The 18,102-nt window shown below is 40.7% G+C and overlaps 1 protein-coding gene across 1 annotated transcript in view; it reads left to right on the top strand.

The window, feature by feature from the left end:
• The window catches only part of MGAT5 (alpha-1,6-mannosylglycoprotein 6-beta-N-acetylglucosaminyltransferase), a 121,480-nt gene extending 105,929 nt beyond the window's left edge, over positions 1–15,551 (top strand). Inside the window, exons 14-17 of the mRNA XM_027695918.1 lie at positions 2,602–2,718; positions 3,506–3,580; positions 6,678–6,835; positions 8,241–15,551. Coding sequence (XP_027551719.1) covers positions 2,602–2,718; positions 3,506–3,580; positions 6,678–6,835; positions 8,241–8,439 — 549 coding nt within the window. The 3' untranslated portion in view covers positions 8,440–15,551. The remainder of the gene's footprint in view (positions 1–2,601; positions 2,719–3,505; positions 3,581–6,677; positions 6,836–8,240) is intronic.
• The last annotated feature ends 2,551 nt before the right edge of the window (positions 15,552–18,102 follow it).

Below are 18,102 nucleotides of genomic sequence, written 5' to 3'. Positions count from 1 at the left end.
TTCTGATGGGTTCCTCGACTGTTTGTCTCGTTTCCAGTTGTTCTGTGCCCAGACACTATAATTGGTCGTGCTCAGTAAATAATCCGAACCCACCTAACTCCTTAGTAGGAATTTCAGTGCTTGGAATGCCATGGTAAATCCCGATGGCATGTGTCAGCACTAACAGAAATGCCATGCACCTGATTTGTACAGAAAAATAATCCCTATTGACTGCTCTAGTCCAAAGTAACATAATGTATATCCATCAGGAATATTGCTGTGTTCACATGCCCTGCTGACCTGTCTTGACAGTAACCTTTTCTCTAACTGGTTTTCACAACTGCATTTAGATCCGATTGCCGGTAATCCATGTACTGGTTCTTTGGGATTAAGAAAGTCCTTAAATGCTTCTCTCAGTTTTTTCAAGTGTTAAAGGAGAACAAAAAGAGCTTGTGCAGTTCTGTGACATGGTTATCCATACACAAATATGAAGATAAAGTCTGTGTTTAGTGCTTTTGTAAAGTAACTTTTGCAATTTACTGTTTCTCTATTGTTCTAGGTAGAATTGTGGGGAGGAGGTGTCTCCTCTACCCCCATGATGGGGTACTGTAAACTGTAAAAAACCTGGAAATTATAATATTTTTTTTTAGATCAGCAGCTGTTTTATCTTGGGACAAGATTTTGCTGAGGGAGAGAGACAGGAAAAAAAAAGAAAAAAGAAAAGTCATCCTCAAGCCTCTTGTTTTATACCATTATTTGTACCAGTATTTCTTCTCCGTTCCAGCCCACCTCCTGCCAAAGAAAGAAAACATTGTATGCTAAATCTGTTAGAAATGTGTACTTGATGAATGTGGTTTCTTTCATTTGTTCCTTTTATGAAGGAAAAAAACCCAAACGTGAAATTAGAAATTAATTCCAAATTTATTTATAGGAATTCTTATATATTTTAATTATATACAGAGGGAGCATGTCTAAAAACAATAAGCCTCAGCTAGCCAAAGTATCTCAGTACCAGGAAATAAATAGTCTTAATATTTTTAATAGTATAGATACGGAATAACTCATACAGTAAAAGTATGTTGCTGGTTACTCTTAATACTTAAACCAAGTACTAGTCTGAGAAGTTTAGTGGTTCATCTTCCAGATCAGATCTGGCTTTAATGTTGCCATCTGTCTGTCTGAGATGGTAGAGAAAGAGTCTAAAGAATATTCCTAATGCTTTGTGGAATTTAAAACACTGGGTTATATTCATATTTTTAAAGGAGCAGTAGAAAGTTCTTTGTTGTTACAGAAAGCAATAGGAATGTAGCTTCTGCCTATGAAGTCCAGACATAAGCGCCCTGGGAACTCAGTCTTGGAAACCCAAATTTTTAAATACATACAGTTCTAGTAGCAGTAGAAATACTATTGAAAAAAAAAAAGGTTAGAATGTCAGTTTTCTTCTCTACCTCACTGCCTGAGCCATGAGGTGGGAGCCCGTGGAGAGTCCCCTGGAGCACTGCTCTCACAGCACAGATTTTTGCTGTGTGACTATAAGACTGGCTTACCTCATCCACAAGCAAAATGCAATAGGCAAATTTAAAAAGAATAAAATTAGGTTTTTTAGTAATTTTAGTAGTGAATGCAATAGTTTCCTGCATTCACTTGAGGAAGAGCTCAAGTACAGTGTATGCCTAGTGCAGGAGAAGGTTCTGCCCAACAAACACAGTTTCCTGCTTCAGATTTTCTGCAGTTTGAATAAAGATAGCGTAAAGAGGCAGCTGTATAAACAATGTCTATAAATAATCTATCCTGTGGGGTTTTTTGGTATTTATTTAAAAAACAATTGTCTTCTGAGGCTGGTGTGAACCACTCCCCTCTTCTGTAGCTTTTGGTCCCTTTCAGTGTGTTCATTTGCATGTTCCTTTTCACTCCTGGGCAGCCTGTTACAAAAATTACTTTTAGTGCTGTCCTGCAAGTTCTGAAAGCAACTCTAATGCAGCTCTTCCTAGTTACCTTAAGTGCTATTTTCCTCACCACTTTGTCAGAAAACAAATTCAGTGAACACCCTTCCTGAGGTCAAATTACTCTTGTACTATCAGCAGAGAATTCATCCTGTGTGATAGAAATTATTCCCTATATACTGTTACTCACAGAACTTTGGAAATGTTTGAAATCTGAAGGAAAAAAAAGATGAGGACATTATCTGAAGGAGAGACAGTCAGGGTGAGGGTGACATCTCTGGGAACCAGTCATGCAGGTCTGACCAGGACTGGTGGCAGAGATGGGTTGTGGAAAAGGAGGGTGGCTCTGGGAATGAACTGTGGGGAAGCAGGGTCATGGTGTGAGTAATTTCAAGTCTTCTGTGACGTGGGTCATTGTGAGGATCAAAGCATCAAACTGAAGGTTGCACATATGTTATTTGTGATCTGCACCATCTGATTTTCAGTTTTCCAGCTAAATTCGCTCTCTAAATAAGAGAAAATCTGAAAGATAACTCAGAAGGTGTGATGCTGACTGTTAGATTCTAGCTGAATTCTTGCATTATCCTACTGCTTTTCATCCAAAAAGTGTGATTAAGAGAGTGAGAGGTAAGAATATCTTGATACCTTAGTTTTTACCATTATCATTTCTTTATTTCAGTTGACATCTCAGCATCCCTATGCTGAAGTTTACATTGGGAAGCCCCATGTCTGGACTGTAGACATCAATGATCTTTCTGAAGTTGAGAAGGCTGTGAAATTAATTTTGAATCAAAAGGTGAGAAATGTGTCCTCAATTAGCCATCAACGCTTGAGAGTGTAGTGTGTACTGCATGTAGAGTGCTTCCTAATGTTAGTCTGATGACTGCTGCACTTTGGTAGGATATTGGAGAAAAAAATGGTTATTACGTATCTGTGGTTTCTAAATTATCATGTTTTAGTACTGGATATGTCAGGTTTTTTCTTGAAAAAACGTAAGCATGGGTGAATTCATATAGAAATGTGAATTTCATATGTGAATTATACAGTAGTCTATATTTTCTGTGCATTCAGTGAGGAAGTTTCGTTGTTGATCCTTAGAGCATTGCAAATTCTTCAAATACTGCTCAACTCTGTTGACTGATTTTGTAGCCTTGACATAACTACCACAGAAGTGCTTGTGCACTTTTGGTGTGGAATGATAATGAGGGCACTTCAAGGTGGGGGGAAAAAAAAGTTTGAAGTAATTTTCAAAGGTATCACATTCTTTTTTGTCACTTCAGCTTCAGAACTGAAACTTAGTTAAAACAGGAGCTCTGGAATCCCATAGGATCTCAGGCAGGCTTTACATCTGCCACTTTGCAATACACCTTGGGTTTCCTTAAAGTTACTCATGGAGCAACTTTTACAGCCTTTAAAAAGGAGCAAAACTCAGCTTAAACTGCTGATGGGTTAGTAAAATTGTGATTTGTTAATGAGTTTATTTGTATTTATTGTTGCTACTTGAGCTATAATGGAGTATTTGGAACACACAAAGTTGATTGAAACAAAAAACCCTTTAATCTTAACACACTCTGTTTCCACAGATTGACCCTTATTTGCCCTATGAATTTACGTGTGAGGGAATGCTTCAGAGGATGAATGCATTTATTGAAAAACAGGTATGAGCTTTTATTGTGGGATGACAATCTTGGTTTGTGTTGGAAAGGAAGGACCTTCTCCATTTTAAAGCTTCTCAGTGTTGTTGCTGTCCAAGTAGAAATAATAGTTGTGCAGACCTTGGTGTTACATGAAAGCAGAAAGGCAAAGTAATTTTTCAGTGTGTATGTGACTTCTTTAACTGTGTACACAAAAAAAAGCTTTGGATCATGAAGGATCACATAAATACTGATACTCTTTGGTAGAATTGCAGTTGGGCTACAGCCTCTGGGCAGATTTTTCAAGTATTTAGTTTCAATCGATAAAGCTTTAAATGGTTTGGAAACCAGTTTCTTAAAGGACTTTTGCTCCCTGTGCATACTGCCAGCTGAGAGCAGCTGAAGATGTTGAGTTGGAGATTTACATGGGATCCTGGTTTCTAGAAACTGTATGTTTGCTTGGATTTCTGCCCAAGCCCGATCTGTTGCAGGAGCCAGCTGTGCCTTTTGTTCTGGCTGCTGCAGAAGAGAGATAGAAATAACTTTTATCTCTGATATGTCATTTAATTGCCAGTATTCCTTTCAAAAGCACTGGACACGCTTTTCTGTACCTGTACTTCTGTAAGTGTGTGTACTAAAGGCAGTCATAAAGAATAACACAGTTCCAGGTCAGAAGTGCAGTTAACATGGCACAGCTATTTCCAGTTTCCTACCAATACACACTTAAAACTTTTTGCTGCTGTATTGATGACATAACCTATAAAAGTATCTCTTCTGCTTTTGGTTCTTCTGCCCAAGTGAGCTATAATTGAGAGTTTTTGTGAATACAAGAAGAAATGGAGCTCAGTGTAAGGGAGAAAAAGAGACAGTCTAGAGATAGCACCTGTGGGGGAAACCTGTCTCTCCCCTCTGGCCCTCCCCCAAGGGCTAAGCCCTGCTTTGTGCTTCTCAGAAATCAGTAGAGCAGTGCAATTTTGATCATTGCTTTGACTAATTGTCAAAAGTCAGTGGTGTTTTAGAGCCCCAGAGATGCTCAAGCATCATTATTAACTGCATGTGCTTAGCACTGCACCTGATTAATGTGTCAGATGAAGCAAAAATAAAAGCTGAGACCTTATTTTGAGGAGTTTGGGGTGGGAGGCAGGCAGAACAGAGAAAGCAGCATGAGCTGGAAACAGGAACAAAGATACCTGGAGCTGGTCAGGTTCAGAGGCTGTGGAGTACATTGACCCCCTGTGGTCTTCAGGGGATGTTTGAGTGTGAAGAGAATGGGGCCAGATACACTCACCCACAAGTCACTCTGTGGAACAGTGAAACTGTAGGATTTAAAGGAGGTGTTTGGAGTTCCTCTTCTGGGGCCTTAGCTCAGGGCCAGGAGGGAGGACAGTGTTCGCAAGAAAGGTTTGGTGAATGTCCTGAACCTTCAGATCCAACAGCTGGGCTAAAGGTCTTTATGGTGTGAGGTAAGAGAATTATTGTGAGCTGTGGTTTCACGTTTAGCAGTGCCACCTTCAGCTGGATTAAACCAGCTTTCACTCCAAGCTACTCCACTGCCCCTGCCAGCAGCCCATGGTGGCTGTGAGGTGCATCCAGGCCATCTGCTAAATCCATCCTGTTTGCTCTGTGGTTGCACAGACAGTTGTGTCTGCTCTGCAAAGCAGCAGCACAGGGTGGGAACCAAAGGGTGGTACTGCTTAAATTTTGGCACTGCCATCAAAGGAGCAGCCAGACAACTGCAGCCGAAGCAGCAGGGATTCCCTGCTGCAAATCTGGGAGGTGTTGGATGGGGCAGACTGGGCTTGTGGAACACACAGGCTGACTTTGAAAGATGTGGTCAAGAAGAGTACTTGGTAACCCAGCAGAAAATGTTTTTGGCAAGGCTCTACTAGGTTAGAAAGCTGACTTGGCTCAGCAAAGGGTCAGCTGAGCACCAGAGCTTGGCAAAGGCAGTGAGGCCATTCATCCAAGAGCAAGAAATGACAGAGGAAGGAGGACACCTCCTGTGACAGCAGGACTAGGCCTGTCTCACCTTGAAATTCATGGGTCCCTTCCAACTCAGGATATTCTTTGTTTCATGGTTGTATAATACTAAATTTATGGTTAGAACTGGAAGTATGAAAACTTCCTCTTTCAACAGAGGAAATCTAAATGGAATAAAAGAACTGCAAACTGATATTGAGAACTGCTAGATCACTGAGGGCTTTAGGTCACAGTGAGGGACCTGTTCATACAAGTTTTGTCGTTATCCAAAGAAAGCAAACCTCGATGGACCAGGCCCAAATTGTTTTATCACCTTTTGATGAGAGTTGCCAAATGTTAAAATATAGTCTGGGTACTGTGGAATGTTATATAAAACCAGTGATTAAAATTTTCTTTGCCTTTTCTCATTTTAAATGTCAACACCATAAGAACTTGTCTTTGAACAGTTTTTGCGAGCAGGTGTGTTCAGGTGTCATTTCTTCCCTCCCTCTTCCCGCTATGGTGACACCTGACTGCAGATGTTATTTATAGCCAGGTTTTTTTCAGTGTTGGGAAAGCACTTTGAATTAGCAGCCGTTCAACCATAAAGAACAAATAAACTTCTGGTTGCTTTATATAAATCTTCAGGTTTTTATGAGTCCAGCTCACTCCATAGCATTGAGTCCCCAGATCATTCTCACATGGCTCTTCCCATGGGCAACTTGAGACATTTCTCTCCTAAATGGCCTCTGGAATTCTTCTCCCATGAGAACGTCCTCCTGATATTTGTGCTGTTATGAAAATAGTTCTGCCTGCACCAAGCTAGTGAAACAGGAGCCTCTGAGAAAAATCCAAAATGGGTTGGGTGTGTGGAAGGAAAGGGACTGGCTAGAGTTGCTTATGATAAATTTAAAAAGGTAAGGGTAGGAAAGAAGCTTCTTTGGGAAGAATGATACTACATTTCAAGTAAAAATCAAAGGTGGTAATTTCCTCCTGCTAAAGATTAAATATTCTTTTTAAATGTGCTTAAATTATTGATTTTAATACAACTAAAATGAGCTGCAAAATGATTGTTTGGGTGATAACCACTTATTTTACTAATGGGGAAAATTGCTGTCAAGGGACCGAACACATCATCATAAAATCTCCTCTGTCACTGCAGGATTTCTGTCATGGGCAGGTGATGTGGCCTCCATTAAGTGCCCTTCAAGTTAAAATTGCTGAACCCGGAAAATCCTGTAAACAGGTTTGTCAGGAAAGCCAGCTCATCTGTGAGCCTTCCTTCTTCCAGCATCTTAACAAGGACAAAGCTCTGCTTAGGTAAGTACTTAAAAGCACAGGCATGTTGTTTGGTCTCTTTTTATTGCACTGGTCTTTGCCACACATAAAATTTGGTGCATGAGTTGTGTGAGAAGGGAAGGTGGGGAGAGAAGCACTGTTTGGCTGCAGCAGCTCTGAGGGTGCTGGCAGTGCTTTTTGGCAGTGCATGGCAGTGGTGACTGCTGTGCTGAGAGCACTGTTCCATGCAGTGTGTGTTTGCAGGGAGGAGTACAGCACCAAAGCAAAAATTCACATCTCTGCCTTTCCCCTCTGTCTCCTCTGTGTGTGCACCATTATTTTAAAAATAGCTTCTATAAAAATCTTGCTTTTATTTTTTGATCTGCCTCTCTGGTCACACTTAACATCCCCATTGAAACACTGTATTCATTGGCAATTAGCAATGACTCTTCCTGCAAACCTTTTGTCACTATTGTCCAGGGTACAGAATTGTAAACCCTTGTACATTAGAGGTATCGGTGCTGATGTATAAAGCTCACCAGCTATGCAATAAAGAAATGAATGTTGCTTTCAAGTGCTATCTCTTTGGGAATATGTGTTCCTTTCAGAATGAAAACAAAGCTCTCAAAGCTAGGCTCCCAGAAATGGCTGCTAGGGAATCTGCTTTCCAGGTTTTCTATCCCCACTTTTTGCTAAATTCAATTTGTATTTTGTTTGAAAAGTTATAATTTCCAGTGGAGTTCAGAAGCAGCTCATATAAAAACCCGGTCAGGCTTCTTTTCTAGCTGTCTAGACAAAATCATAGTCCTGTGGGAAAAAAAAATCTGTTAAATGCTGAGAGCTACCAATGTTTCCAGAATAAGTGAAAAACAAGGCTCTGCTGGAATTGCTACCCTCCTGCTTAAGCTTTGTGGTCAGAAAATGGCATTTCATTTCATTTTCCAGCTTGCTGTTGCTGGCAGGTTCCTGGGAGTGACAGACCCTGCTCTGCCCAGCTCCCACTGTAGTCCAGCAGCATCCCTCATCCTCACAGTCCAGCTCACCCACCTGGAGCTGCCCAGGGCTGCATGGCACTGTGTGGCTTCCCTGGGAGAAAGCCCTGCTGAAATTAGAGGGAATTATCTCCTGATTTTAGATTCTCTGGGTTTGTCTTGCTAAAAATCCATGGTGTATTTAAATATTAGGTTTTTGGAAATAGTCAAAAGCATTTTTTTCCTTTTTAACTTCTTTGATGAAGTTCAGTTAAGCTGAAAAGACTGCACTGCCCTCTGCAGAGAGAATCTGCCCAGGAGAAAAGAAAGTCATGTTCTGGAAAGCTGCAATTGTAAATGTACTTGATCTAGGATATAATATAGCATTTTCTTTTATTTTTAGCGAGGAAGGATGAAAACTGTACCAAACTCCTGTAAACTCCAGTGTGATTTAGATCATGTGCTTTGCTTTTCAGGCATAACATCGAATGTCTCACCATGGAGTCTGCAAATGATATTCTGGTCCCCTCTTTTGATGCAAGAAGGAAGCACTGTGTTTTCCAAGGTGACCTGCTACTGTTCAGCTGTGCTGGATCCCACCCCACCCACAGAAGGATCTGCCCCTGCAGAGACTATATCAAGGGGCAGGTTGCTCTTTGCAAAGACTGCCTATAGCAGCAGCAGGGCTGCTTTGAGTTGGGGACAAAATGTAAGTAGTTTGGAAAGAAGCTACTTATTACTTCCTGCACTTTTGTCCAGGTTTTTCGCTGCAGGCAGAGCTATCATTGCTGGGCAGAATTGTCTTCTAAGAGAGGAGGGATTCGTAATAGACAGCTCACTGATCTGTTTTTCCTGTAAGGACGTTTGCAGTGTAACTCTTCAGACTCCTTCACCTGTTTGCAAAGAGAAACAAGTTTCACGTTCGACAGTGATTTGAAGATGATGGCGCAGAATAGTTTGTAGAAAATTTCCAGACCCATCAAATTTCTGGTTTTGTTGTTTGGGTGAAGTGTTTTCTATTTTTTTAATGAGTTAGGACATCCCCCATCATGATTAGCTGAAGTATTTCAACTTCATTCCAGTAGAAAATTGAAAAAAGTGTGCTTGAGGGAGAGGGGTGCCAGGGAGGAAGGACTAACATTTTATTCTAGGTGCACTGGTTTGGGTACAGCTTTAGCTCGAATGGCTACAAAGTGGTTTACTTCACAAAAACTTGGAATCACAAGAGAGGTCTGTACCCTATTATTGGGTTATTTGGGCCCAGTTCTGTTTTTTTTCCTTTCGTTTTTTTTTTATTGAATCTTTGTATACAACAAGGTATTGTCTGCATCACAGCTGCTGCATCAGAGCAGTCTAAACAGAGTGTCACGAATGAGCAAACAGGCAGTTGACAGCATGTGACACATCTTGGTGACTGGATAACTGCGAGGTCTGTGGCATTCTTCAGTGTGGAAAAAGCTACAAAAACATACTGCCATTTTTGGAATGGACTCATCACAGTTTACTGGTCCCATTTAGAGAGTAATCCTCGGAATTTGCCCATGCTTCTGTTGTAGTCTGTCTACTAGAAATACTGTGTGAAGCAAAAAGTATTCGGCATCATTGGAGCAATATTATCGTTAGAACCTCATTTTGCTACGGCTTCCAGTAGTTAAAGTGTTGCTGAATGACATAGAAAGGTTAAACTAAGCTAACTATAATTATTGTATGGTAGAAATGTAAAATGTCTTCATAACTAGCTCGGTTTTTAAAGAGAAATTTTTTCTGAAGAGTAAGTGAGAGGAAACAAAGTACTGCAAAGAAAAGCCTTGATCAGTCTCGTGGGTTCCTTGATTGATTTTCTAGTTTTAGGGGCTTGTTTGTTTCCTTTTTCTTTTTTGTTTTTTTTAGCAAGCACACCAATTACAAATTTAGGGAAAAAAAACAATTCAAGAGTTCAGAATTCAAATCAAAGTTCAGTTTTTTAGAGCAGCAAGTTAACTCTTCTTAACTGCCTTCTTTTTATAGAGGTAATTTTTGTTATTTTCAGCAGAAGGTGACGTGCTTGACAGCACCATTTGTAGTCAGGAAATTATGTGCTAAGATTAGTGAGAAGCAAATCTGCAGTGTCTGCAGGTTTGTAATTGGGACATGCTCTCACCATGCTGGAAAAAAACCTCAAATCAAGACAAACTTTTTTTCATAAGGATTAACTAGCATCACCAGGTAATCATGAAAAGCATAGATACTTTACATTTTCCTTTCTTGGATATATCTGGTTGGTTCAGATTGTTCTTGTAAGTGGCATTCATTATCTGTGTGGGAATATTGATGGGTCTAGTGACCTACCAAAGACCAAGCAAGGCAGATGCTATTTCACCTCGGATAGATTCTCCAGACCAATATACATTTAAAGTTTCAATTTAAAAGCAATGAATGAGCCTTTTCAAGCCTCTGGTTTCCTGCCTCAGCACTCCTGACAGTGTTACCCTGTAACACTCCATAACATCCCTCTGGACTACACAGGAGCCTAATCCTGGGAAATTGTTGAGTATCCAAAAAGGTCTGTGGGAGCTGTTGAACAGCAGGGCCACCAGGATCTGGGTTTCATGGTGGGAAAATCTGCTGTATTTTAGAGTAATTTTTCAGAAACAGAACAGCTGGGTTCTTTAATGGGAGGCAAACTTTTTGTATGAAAAGAAAACAAATGCAAACCAGTATGAAAATCCTTCCTGTTGCCAGAGCTCAGCATTTGCTTCAGTCAGCACAAATGTATAATGCAAAAGTTTGCAATGGTTTTACTACCCTGGCAAAGCTGGGGGAGGATGATTGGAAATGGGTCTGAGCAGGCGCAGCAATGAATTCTGTATTTATACGAAATATCCCCTGCATACCTGTGCATATCTGTGCAATTAGAAAAGTTTGAGTATCAAAGTGTATGTACTTCCAGCTGGTGCCAAAAGTAAAGGCAATAGTAGGACTTGTCTTTGCCAGTTCAGCCTGAGGTTCTTCAGGCAGGAATTTAGTTTGGACTGAGATATCACAGAACTATGTCGGAAACAAAGATTTATGTGTGTGCACCTGAAGAATGCAAAACACGTGGGTTTTGCTGTAGTGTAATTCTTTGCTGTAAATACATATTTGCTTGTTCCCCCCTTGCTGTATGGCCCCCATGACACACTGCATTTGATTTTGCCTCTAAACCTTTAAAGATGGGAGGGGTTTGGTATTTGTTATTATAAGATTTTCTGGTCTAGTGCTTTGCTCAATGCTAAGTTTGCCTTTACCACAGCAGGGAGAGTTTATTCTAAGCTCTGTTTTTCCATGCTGTAGCACTGTTTCTAGTCTGCTGAACTGAATTACTGCATTCTGGCAAAAATGAAACAGCAGCACCGATGCCGCTTGCATTTCAGCCAGGGACACAACATCCGAATTGGCTTCAGAGTCACTTGTCTCTGATCCGATTTCCACTGAAACCTATAGAGAAGACTCATTAATCTTAAAGAAAAAAGAATCAAGACCTACAGCTTCAGTCTAAATTTCTGTAAAAGGAGACTATCATGTGAGAACTGTAAGTGCATAAACTTTGCAAGCATTGCTCACTCAACTCCGTTCAGCACTCCCATCGCACAGCGTGTTCCTTCGTGCAGTGGTAGATAAGTGAATCCTTCTGCAGATAAGCACTCAGGCAAATCCATGTGGGACTATTTAAAAGTCTGAGTAATTTACAAAAACCTATAATATATATCCACATTTCAGGATAGCGGGCAGCCTTCTGTCCAGGTTCCATAAGTATTTTCTTTCCTAATTAAAGAGTAAAGGTGTAGTCCAATTCTTGCACTTAACCAAGGCCGTTAGAGATGGGACTGTGCTGCTGTTGTCAGTCTGAGAGTAAAGCTTGCAGCTTCCTTTGCTCAGAAGCCAAGTTTTTGCATGACTGCATATGAATATATTGATCTGTGATTGATGGGGAAAAAAAATGTCAAAAGCTGAATACAAAACCATTTTACAAGCTTTTAAACATATCTCTCATATCAAGACATTCTTTGTTTTAAAATTTTGTATTTTTGTATGTGACCTAGTTTTTTTTCAAAAATCTTGTTCCTATGGGGTTAGAAAACTTGAGAGAAGCATTTACATATTTATTAAAATTAACATAAAAGGCTTGCCTTTGAAAGGTAAAGTTGGTAAATACACACTGTTTAAAAATGCCAATAAAAACCTCATTTATTTCATATATGCAAGTTGATTTGCACATGTATAGAGTTGCTTTTTGCATTTTTTGCTTAGTTTCAGTGTTTCTTTTTGAAAGTTATAGTTGCAGCAGTGTGTTTGCTTGTTTATATCAGATTATGTTTCTAGAAATATTTAATGTTTATGTGCCTTTTTTTTACTTTCTTTGGGGTTTGGATGTGTGTTTGGAATATGGACACTGTCTGAACAAGTATAATGGAACACTAATTCCAGGTAAATAGTGCTGAATCTACAACTTAGGGGTGTGAATTTTGAATTTTGATTATTTTTAAGTAGTGGAGAAGTCTATTCTAAAACTGTTAAGGGTTAATAAGATAAAAGATACTATAATTATTCTTGCAAAACATTGCTTCTGCAAGCAGAATGCAATTTACTGAGTATCTGTGATTTGGCATGAGAGCTCCTGCTGGGACGGGATGTCTGTTCAATGACCAGGGAGCAAAGGAAAGCCATTAACATTCCCCAAGGAGACAGTGCTAACAGAAAACCTCCAGAAACAGCCACAGCTGATTTGATGAGCAGGAAAATTGAAAATCCACATTGAAGTCTGCGAGGTGTTGGTTTTTCAGATAAAGATGGCTCGGCATGGATGTGCAGGGGGTGATTCCTGATGCTACCAGAGAGTACAGTCCTTTTATCATACCTGAATTTACAGCTCTCAGCGGGGAGGGAACTCTGGCTATTCAGCTTATTGCAGATGTCTTTTCTTTTTAATGCTACTACTTTTCTGCAACAGTATTTTGCAAAATAGCTGCTGATCAGGTTTCAGTTGGAATGGGGTTGTAGCCAGAGCCAGGACTCTGTGTCTTCCCAGCTCCACTCTGCTCCCAGCTGCTCGTGCCAGCTTTTGCAACTTGCTGATTGCCAAGGTTCAGACTTGTTGAAGGTTTCTCTTGATATCATCAGCCCCAATCAGGTTGTGAGCTGATGTCTCCTCACTTAGTCATGTTGTTCTCCTGTCCTCTAAAATCCTAGTCATCATCTCCAGTTTGTCCTTGATATGAAGACATGCCCTCCCCTCTCAGGAACGAGTGGCCCATCTAAATTGCAAAGGTGATTTATGAGTTTGTAGCACTTTTCACATAAACAAAATCCAAATTGCTTTCTCAGGTATGTCTTTTGCTCATAGTGCATTTCAGGACCAGATTTTGCTAGTAAATTAAATTAAATGGGATGAATCAGGCTGGATACAATCTCATCCAAGTCTAATTAACTTCGTGACTCCCACTGCTTCACTGATAGCACAACTCCTCCATTAACATTTCTTAAAATTAAAAAAGCAGCTCTCCCTTTTTAATAAAGATACAGCACTGTATCTTACATGATAAAGACGAAACACCTGCAGGGTATATTACACACATATCAGCAGCCAGTTTTGCTCTCTGTCACAGCATATCAGCTCTGGCTAAGTTGATGTTACTGATTATTAAAGTATCAATTTAGTTTATCAGTAAAGTGTCAGTTGAAAATTTGGTTAAATCACTGTTCAGGCTGCAGTTAGAAGTCAGCGGAATGGCCTGTTTGTTGTTTGTTTATTTTTAAAGAGACCAGGAATTATCAGTTTCCAATTTCAGTCTTTTTCCAGGGGTGCTAACATTTGGCATGGCTGTTTCTTTGTGGTGTTTGCCCTACAGCTGCTATGCCTTCAGCTTCTGACTTTTGATCTCTTTCCATTTGTAGTTCTCCTTTGGTCCCATCATTTTAGGGATCACTGTAAAGTCCAGGAGAATAATGCACTGACAGATGTATGTTTTCATTCAGGCTGAAAAGCCCAGGGACAGATACAATTTCATTGAGATTTGCTTTAATAATATTACTGTAAAGGTAACATCAAAACATACTATTTTATCGGCAGTGACTTTAAATCTCATCTTCATATTTTTAAGCAACTCTATAGGGTTTTTTTTAAATTAGTTTGTAATTTCCAAATATTATATTTAAATTGAATGTGTAAACAGCAACTCCATGTATCAAGTGTAAAATGTTTACTGTAGGAATGTGTTGAAAATACCAGAGGCTGAACCCCAGAGTGCCTCAGATGTGCAGCATCATTCACGTTCTTTCTTCCAGGGAAAAGCAACAGAGTGCAACCATTGCTGATGTGCCTTGCACATTGGGACTCACCCATTTTTGTAGGTGTAATCCTTTTCATATCCATTAATTATGAACATACAGCAGACCTCTCTCAACAGCATTAAGCCACCTGTTTATTAAATGGGAAATAGAACCAGATCCTCAAAGTTTTGATAGAAGCAGTAATAACTCCACCTTCAACACAGAAACTGCATTAAAAAGCATTAGTTGTATTCAAGTGAGTGAAACCCTTCTCTCTGCTGGCAAGATCAGTGCAGGTGCCATTTACTTAGGTGGGCTGTGCATGGGGCCGGAATTTGTCACCTCATGTAAGGGCCCGCAGGACTGGAGCACTGAGGACCCCGCTGTCCCCACATCTCACAGCCACCAAAACGCGCGGCTGCTTCTTGCGCAAGAGAACACGTCTGTCTGAGCTGAGCTGTCACTGCAAATACCAGCCCTGGATCAGTGCCTGCATCCTGCAGGAGCCCCCGAAATCTTTGGCTTTAAGGAGAGCATGTAAATAACGCCCTAGTGTTTCCTGGAGCCATCCAGGCACTCGGCAAAGCGCATGCGACGCAGCCTGGCTCCGATTCCAGCAGCTGCAGAGTAGTTTGAAGTATCAAATAGGTACACGATAAATCAAGTTAAATTGCTGTCTGAGGGCAGTTAATTTTAATAGGGTTATACCCAGAATTAATTTGTTATGTTCATTAACAGGTCTGTTGCAGTACAGTGACAGTGAAAACCATTTCTAAGATGTCATGGGTTTATTTGTTTTTTTTGCAAGGAATGCAGCAGAGGAGGAGGAAATGGCAGTTTTTACCAAAGGAAAAATGAGTAAGTTTTATGAGGAAAGGTACCCTGAAGATTCTAAGAGAGGTGAAAGAAAACTATAAGGGAATCTTTACAAAGCTAATTTGGGCTTGGGGAAGTTGATCCCCCTGAGCTTGCTGGGCTGACTGCTGAGGGAAGATCCTCCAGAGGGCAATTTTGGGCAGCTCTTTGGGTTCTGATCTGCATCATTTCCTGGAGGAGTCTCCCTCTCCACTGGTGAAGGGGGTCAGTGTCTGAATAAGCCTTTTAGCACTGTAAATTAACAAATACTGCTTTTTGCAGACAATAATTTGGAGTCAATGAGGGGTTTTAAATGTACATGAGAACTTCAGGGTCAGGCTGGTGCTATGGGGTGTTTGGTTTGAATTCTCCCCTAACAGGTTGATCCTTTGTTTTATTTCAATGGTTGTGTTCCACTATATTCTGTTCAAGCAGCTGGATTCAAACAGAACAGAACGCAGTGGTTCAGATACTGCCAAGTCACTGGGGTTCAATAGGATGAGATTTTTTTTTCTTTTTTTTTTTTTTAGAACAGTAAATGTCTGTACTTTAATGGCATAGAAAAATGCTTTGTTTTCACTGTTGTAGAAAAAAAACTAGGGAGAATTTATTTTTCAATAAACTTTTTTCTTGTGTGATTTGGATTTATGATTGCTTTGTGCTTAAATGGGAACTCCATGAACTGCCTTTTATCCCAAATTGCATTTGTGTGGCTTCTCTTCCAACTCTGCAGCTGGGCATTTCTGTTGCTGCCCCACCTCTGCAGAGCTCCCACACACATCTTACCCACAGGAACAACAGGTGAGTAATTACCTGGTTGCTTTGTTTTGTTTTAAACCTGAGCTGGATAATGGATTACATCAAGCCTCCTTTAGGGAAGGCAGTTTTGCCACAGCAGTAGTTAGGAATTCATGGTTTCCTATAAATTTACAGCACACAAGGAAGACTTTGGAATTGCACAGACCTGCAAGACTTACTGGTGTAATACACTATGGGAGTTCAAAAGTAACGTTACACAGTGATACAATAATGAAGATCCAAGTGTATATGCAAAGCACCCAGAAGCTTATGGAACATTTGCATGTGGAAAAAGGGATGAAGCCTGAAGCTTTGGCCCACATGCCTGCGTTGCTTCAGCATCGCTCCTGGGCTGGGGTGAGATTCCAACAGCTGGTGAGGAGCCCTGGAAAGTCTGCCAAAATCATCAGAGAGGTGGGAATAACATGATTTGGAGGACTGGAGTGTGTAGTCTGCACTCAATAGGTGCCACGTGAAATTACCTTGGCGGTTGTAAATATGTACATGAAAAAAGATATCCAGGATAAATGTCCCCAGAGTGACACTGCTCAGAGGGAGCTGTCGCTGTATTTCTGTGGCACCCACTCTGCTCACAGGCTCATTGTGCCCTTCTCAGGTTTTGTGAGCCCAGCCAAGACTGGGGGAAGGGCTCTCTGTCGTCAGCTGCTGGGAATGCTGAGAGGTTTCGGTGGAGGTGTCCAAGAGCAATAGAACAATTAATGCAGGACAATGTGCAGGAGAAAAAAGAATAGTAAAAAAACCCAACCGCCCAACCAAAAAACCCCGAATGAAGACCAGCTCTTCATCTGTTTAAGTGTTCATTTGTAGCATAGTTGCTATAGACTTTAAAATTAAAAATACATTGGAGAGAAGCAACTACTCACTTTTTTCCCAGTGTTACCTTATTCCAAACTTGTTCTATGCTGTGGTTTGTTTGTTTTTTTTTTAATGTGGCCACACATAATGGATTAATGTAGAATCACAAGTACAGAAGTCAGTAACTATCAGCTTGAGATCCTTTGCATTGTCCCTGTCCAATTAATGACACACACACTGGTGAGCAATAGCATAAATAAAAATGTCAAACTGAAATGCCTGCAGGCTGGGAGAGGGTTTGTGACTTGGGTTTGGATATTCAGTTGTCCAGTCTATTCATTGGCCAGAGTTAGGGAGTTCAGTGCATTGTGGCTACAGATGGTGGTTTTCTGCTGTGTGGTGCTGCTGCAAGAGCCTTTTATGGCTTTTTCAGTGAGGTGAAGTATGTGAATATCCTTCACCAGCCACCCCTTTTTATGGATATTTCCTTGGCATACTTCACCTTGGATGAAAATGGGTAAAAATGTTGTTGTTTCTGTGTTGCTATTCAACATACCACAATTCCCAAAAGTTTGCTACCATCAAAATGAATTAGTGGAGGACACTTCATTCAGTCTCTTGTTCTGGTTATTTTTGGAAATGTTTTCCTTCCTGTTTCATTCCCCTAATTATTGTTCAGCTTTGACATTCTAAAGAGACATCTGTAAAATGGTGAGCAGCTAGAGTCAGATGTGGGCTGTGTTGCAGTCACATAATGGAAAAAAAAAATCATGAAAATTGGAACTTGGAATAAAAAATACACACGCCATGCAGCTGTACTGGAAAGATCATTGAGGGGAGCTTAAATACTGAATACTTCAACTCTCACACAGTTAGACTGGGTTTAGTCAAACTCCAGCTGGTAGAGAATCCACAGATGGAAACGTTTTGTTGGGACTTTGTGCTGCTCTCAACACACTTCCCCTCAGTGTGCAATTGCTGGAGAGCTGGAGCACCCAGTTTGCTGCCTCGCACTCCCCTGTATTTGTGTTTATGCTCAAGACTTGCACACTTTATTTTACTGATTATGGACGTTGCATTTATCTAAAATCCAGGTAGTAAATCTTTGTTGCCAGAAACCCTGGATACTGTTTGCACCAGACTCCATCTGTTCAGTCTCACTGTGTGTCCTGCTTTTTGGGGCCTTGGCTCAGGAGTCTTTGCTCCTGCAGTACCTCAGAGAAGCATTGCCTGGCTGAAGGCATCTGCCTCCTGCACCTTTGTGAGGAGGGAAACTTCAAAGCAAACCAGCGCTGGACAAAAATGCTGAAGCAGTAATAACAACCCCTAAAGAAAACATACTGAGGTGTGAGCCTTTGGTGGCTCAGCAGGTAACAGCTGGTGCTTGCAATATAAGTAATGGGTACAGCAGATCTTGGAAATGAAGCTGCCAAATCACTGGAGCTCCCTCTTGGCTTTAATTTCCTTCCCACCTCCATAGGAGGCTGTAATCTATGTGATCAGCCCAAGGCTGTGCTGCAGGCTTGGATTCTGCTTCATTGGTCTGCCTAGTAAAAGGAGGTTGGCATTGCTTGTCACTTG

Source organism: Neopelma chrysocephalum, unplaced genomic scaffold (assembly GCF_003984885.1).
Source record: "Neopelma chrysocephalum unplaced genomic scaffold, ASM398488v2 Primary Assembly neopelma1_103b, whole genome shotgun sequence".
In the NCBI taxonomy this organism is placed as follows: Eukaryota; Metazoa; Chordata; class Aves; order Passeriformes; family Pipridae; genus Neopelma; species Neopelma chrysocephalum.
This window is presented reverse-complemented; position numbering and strand designations above follow the sequence as displayed.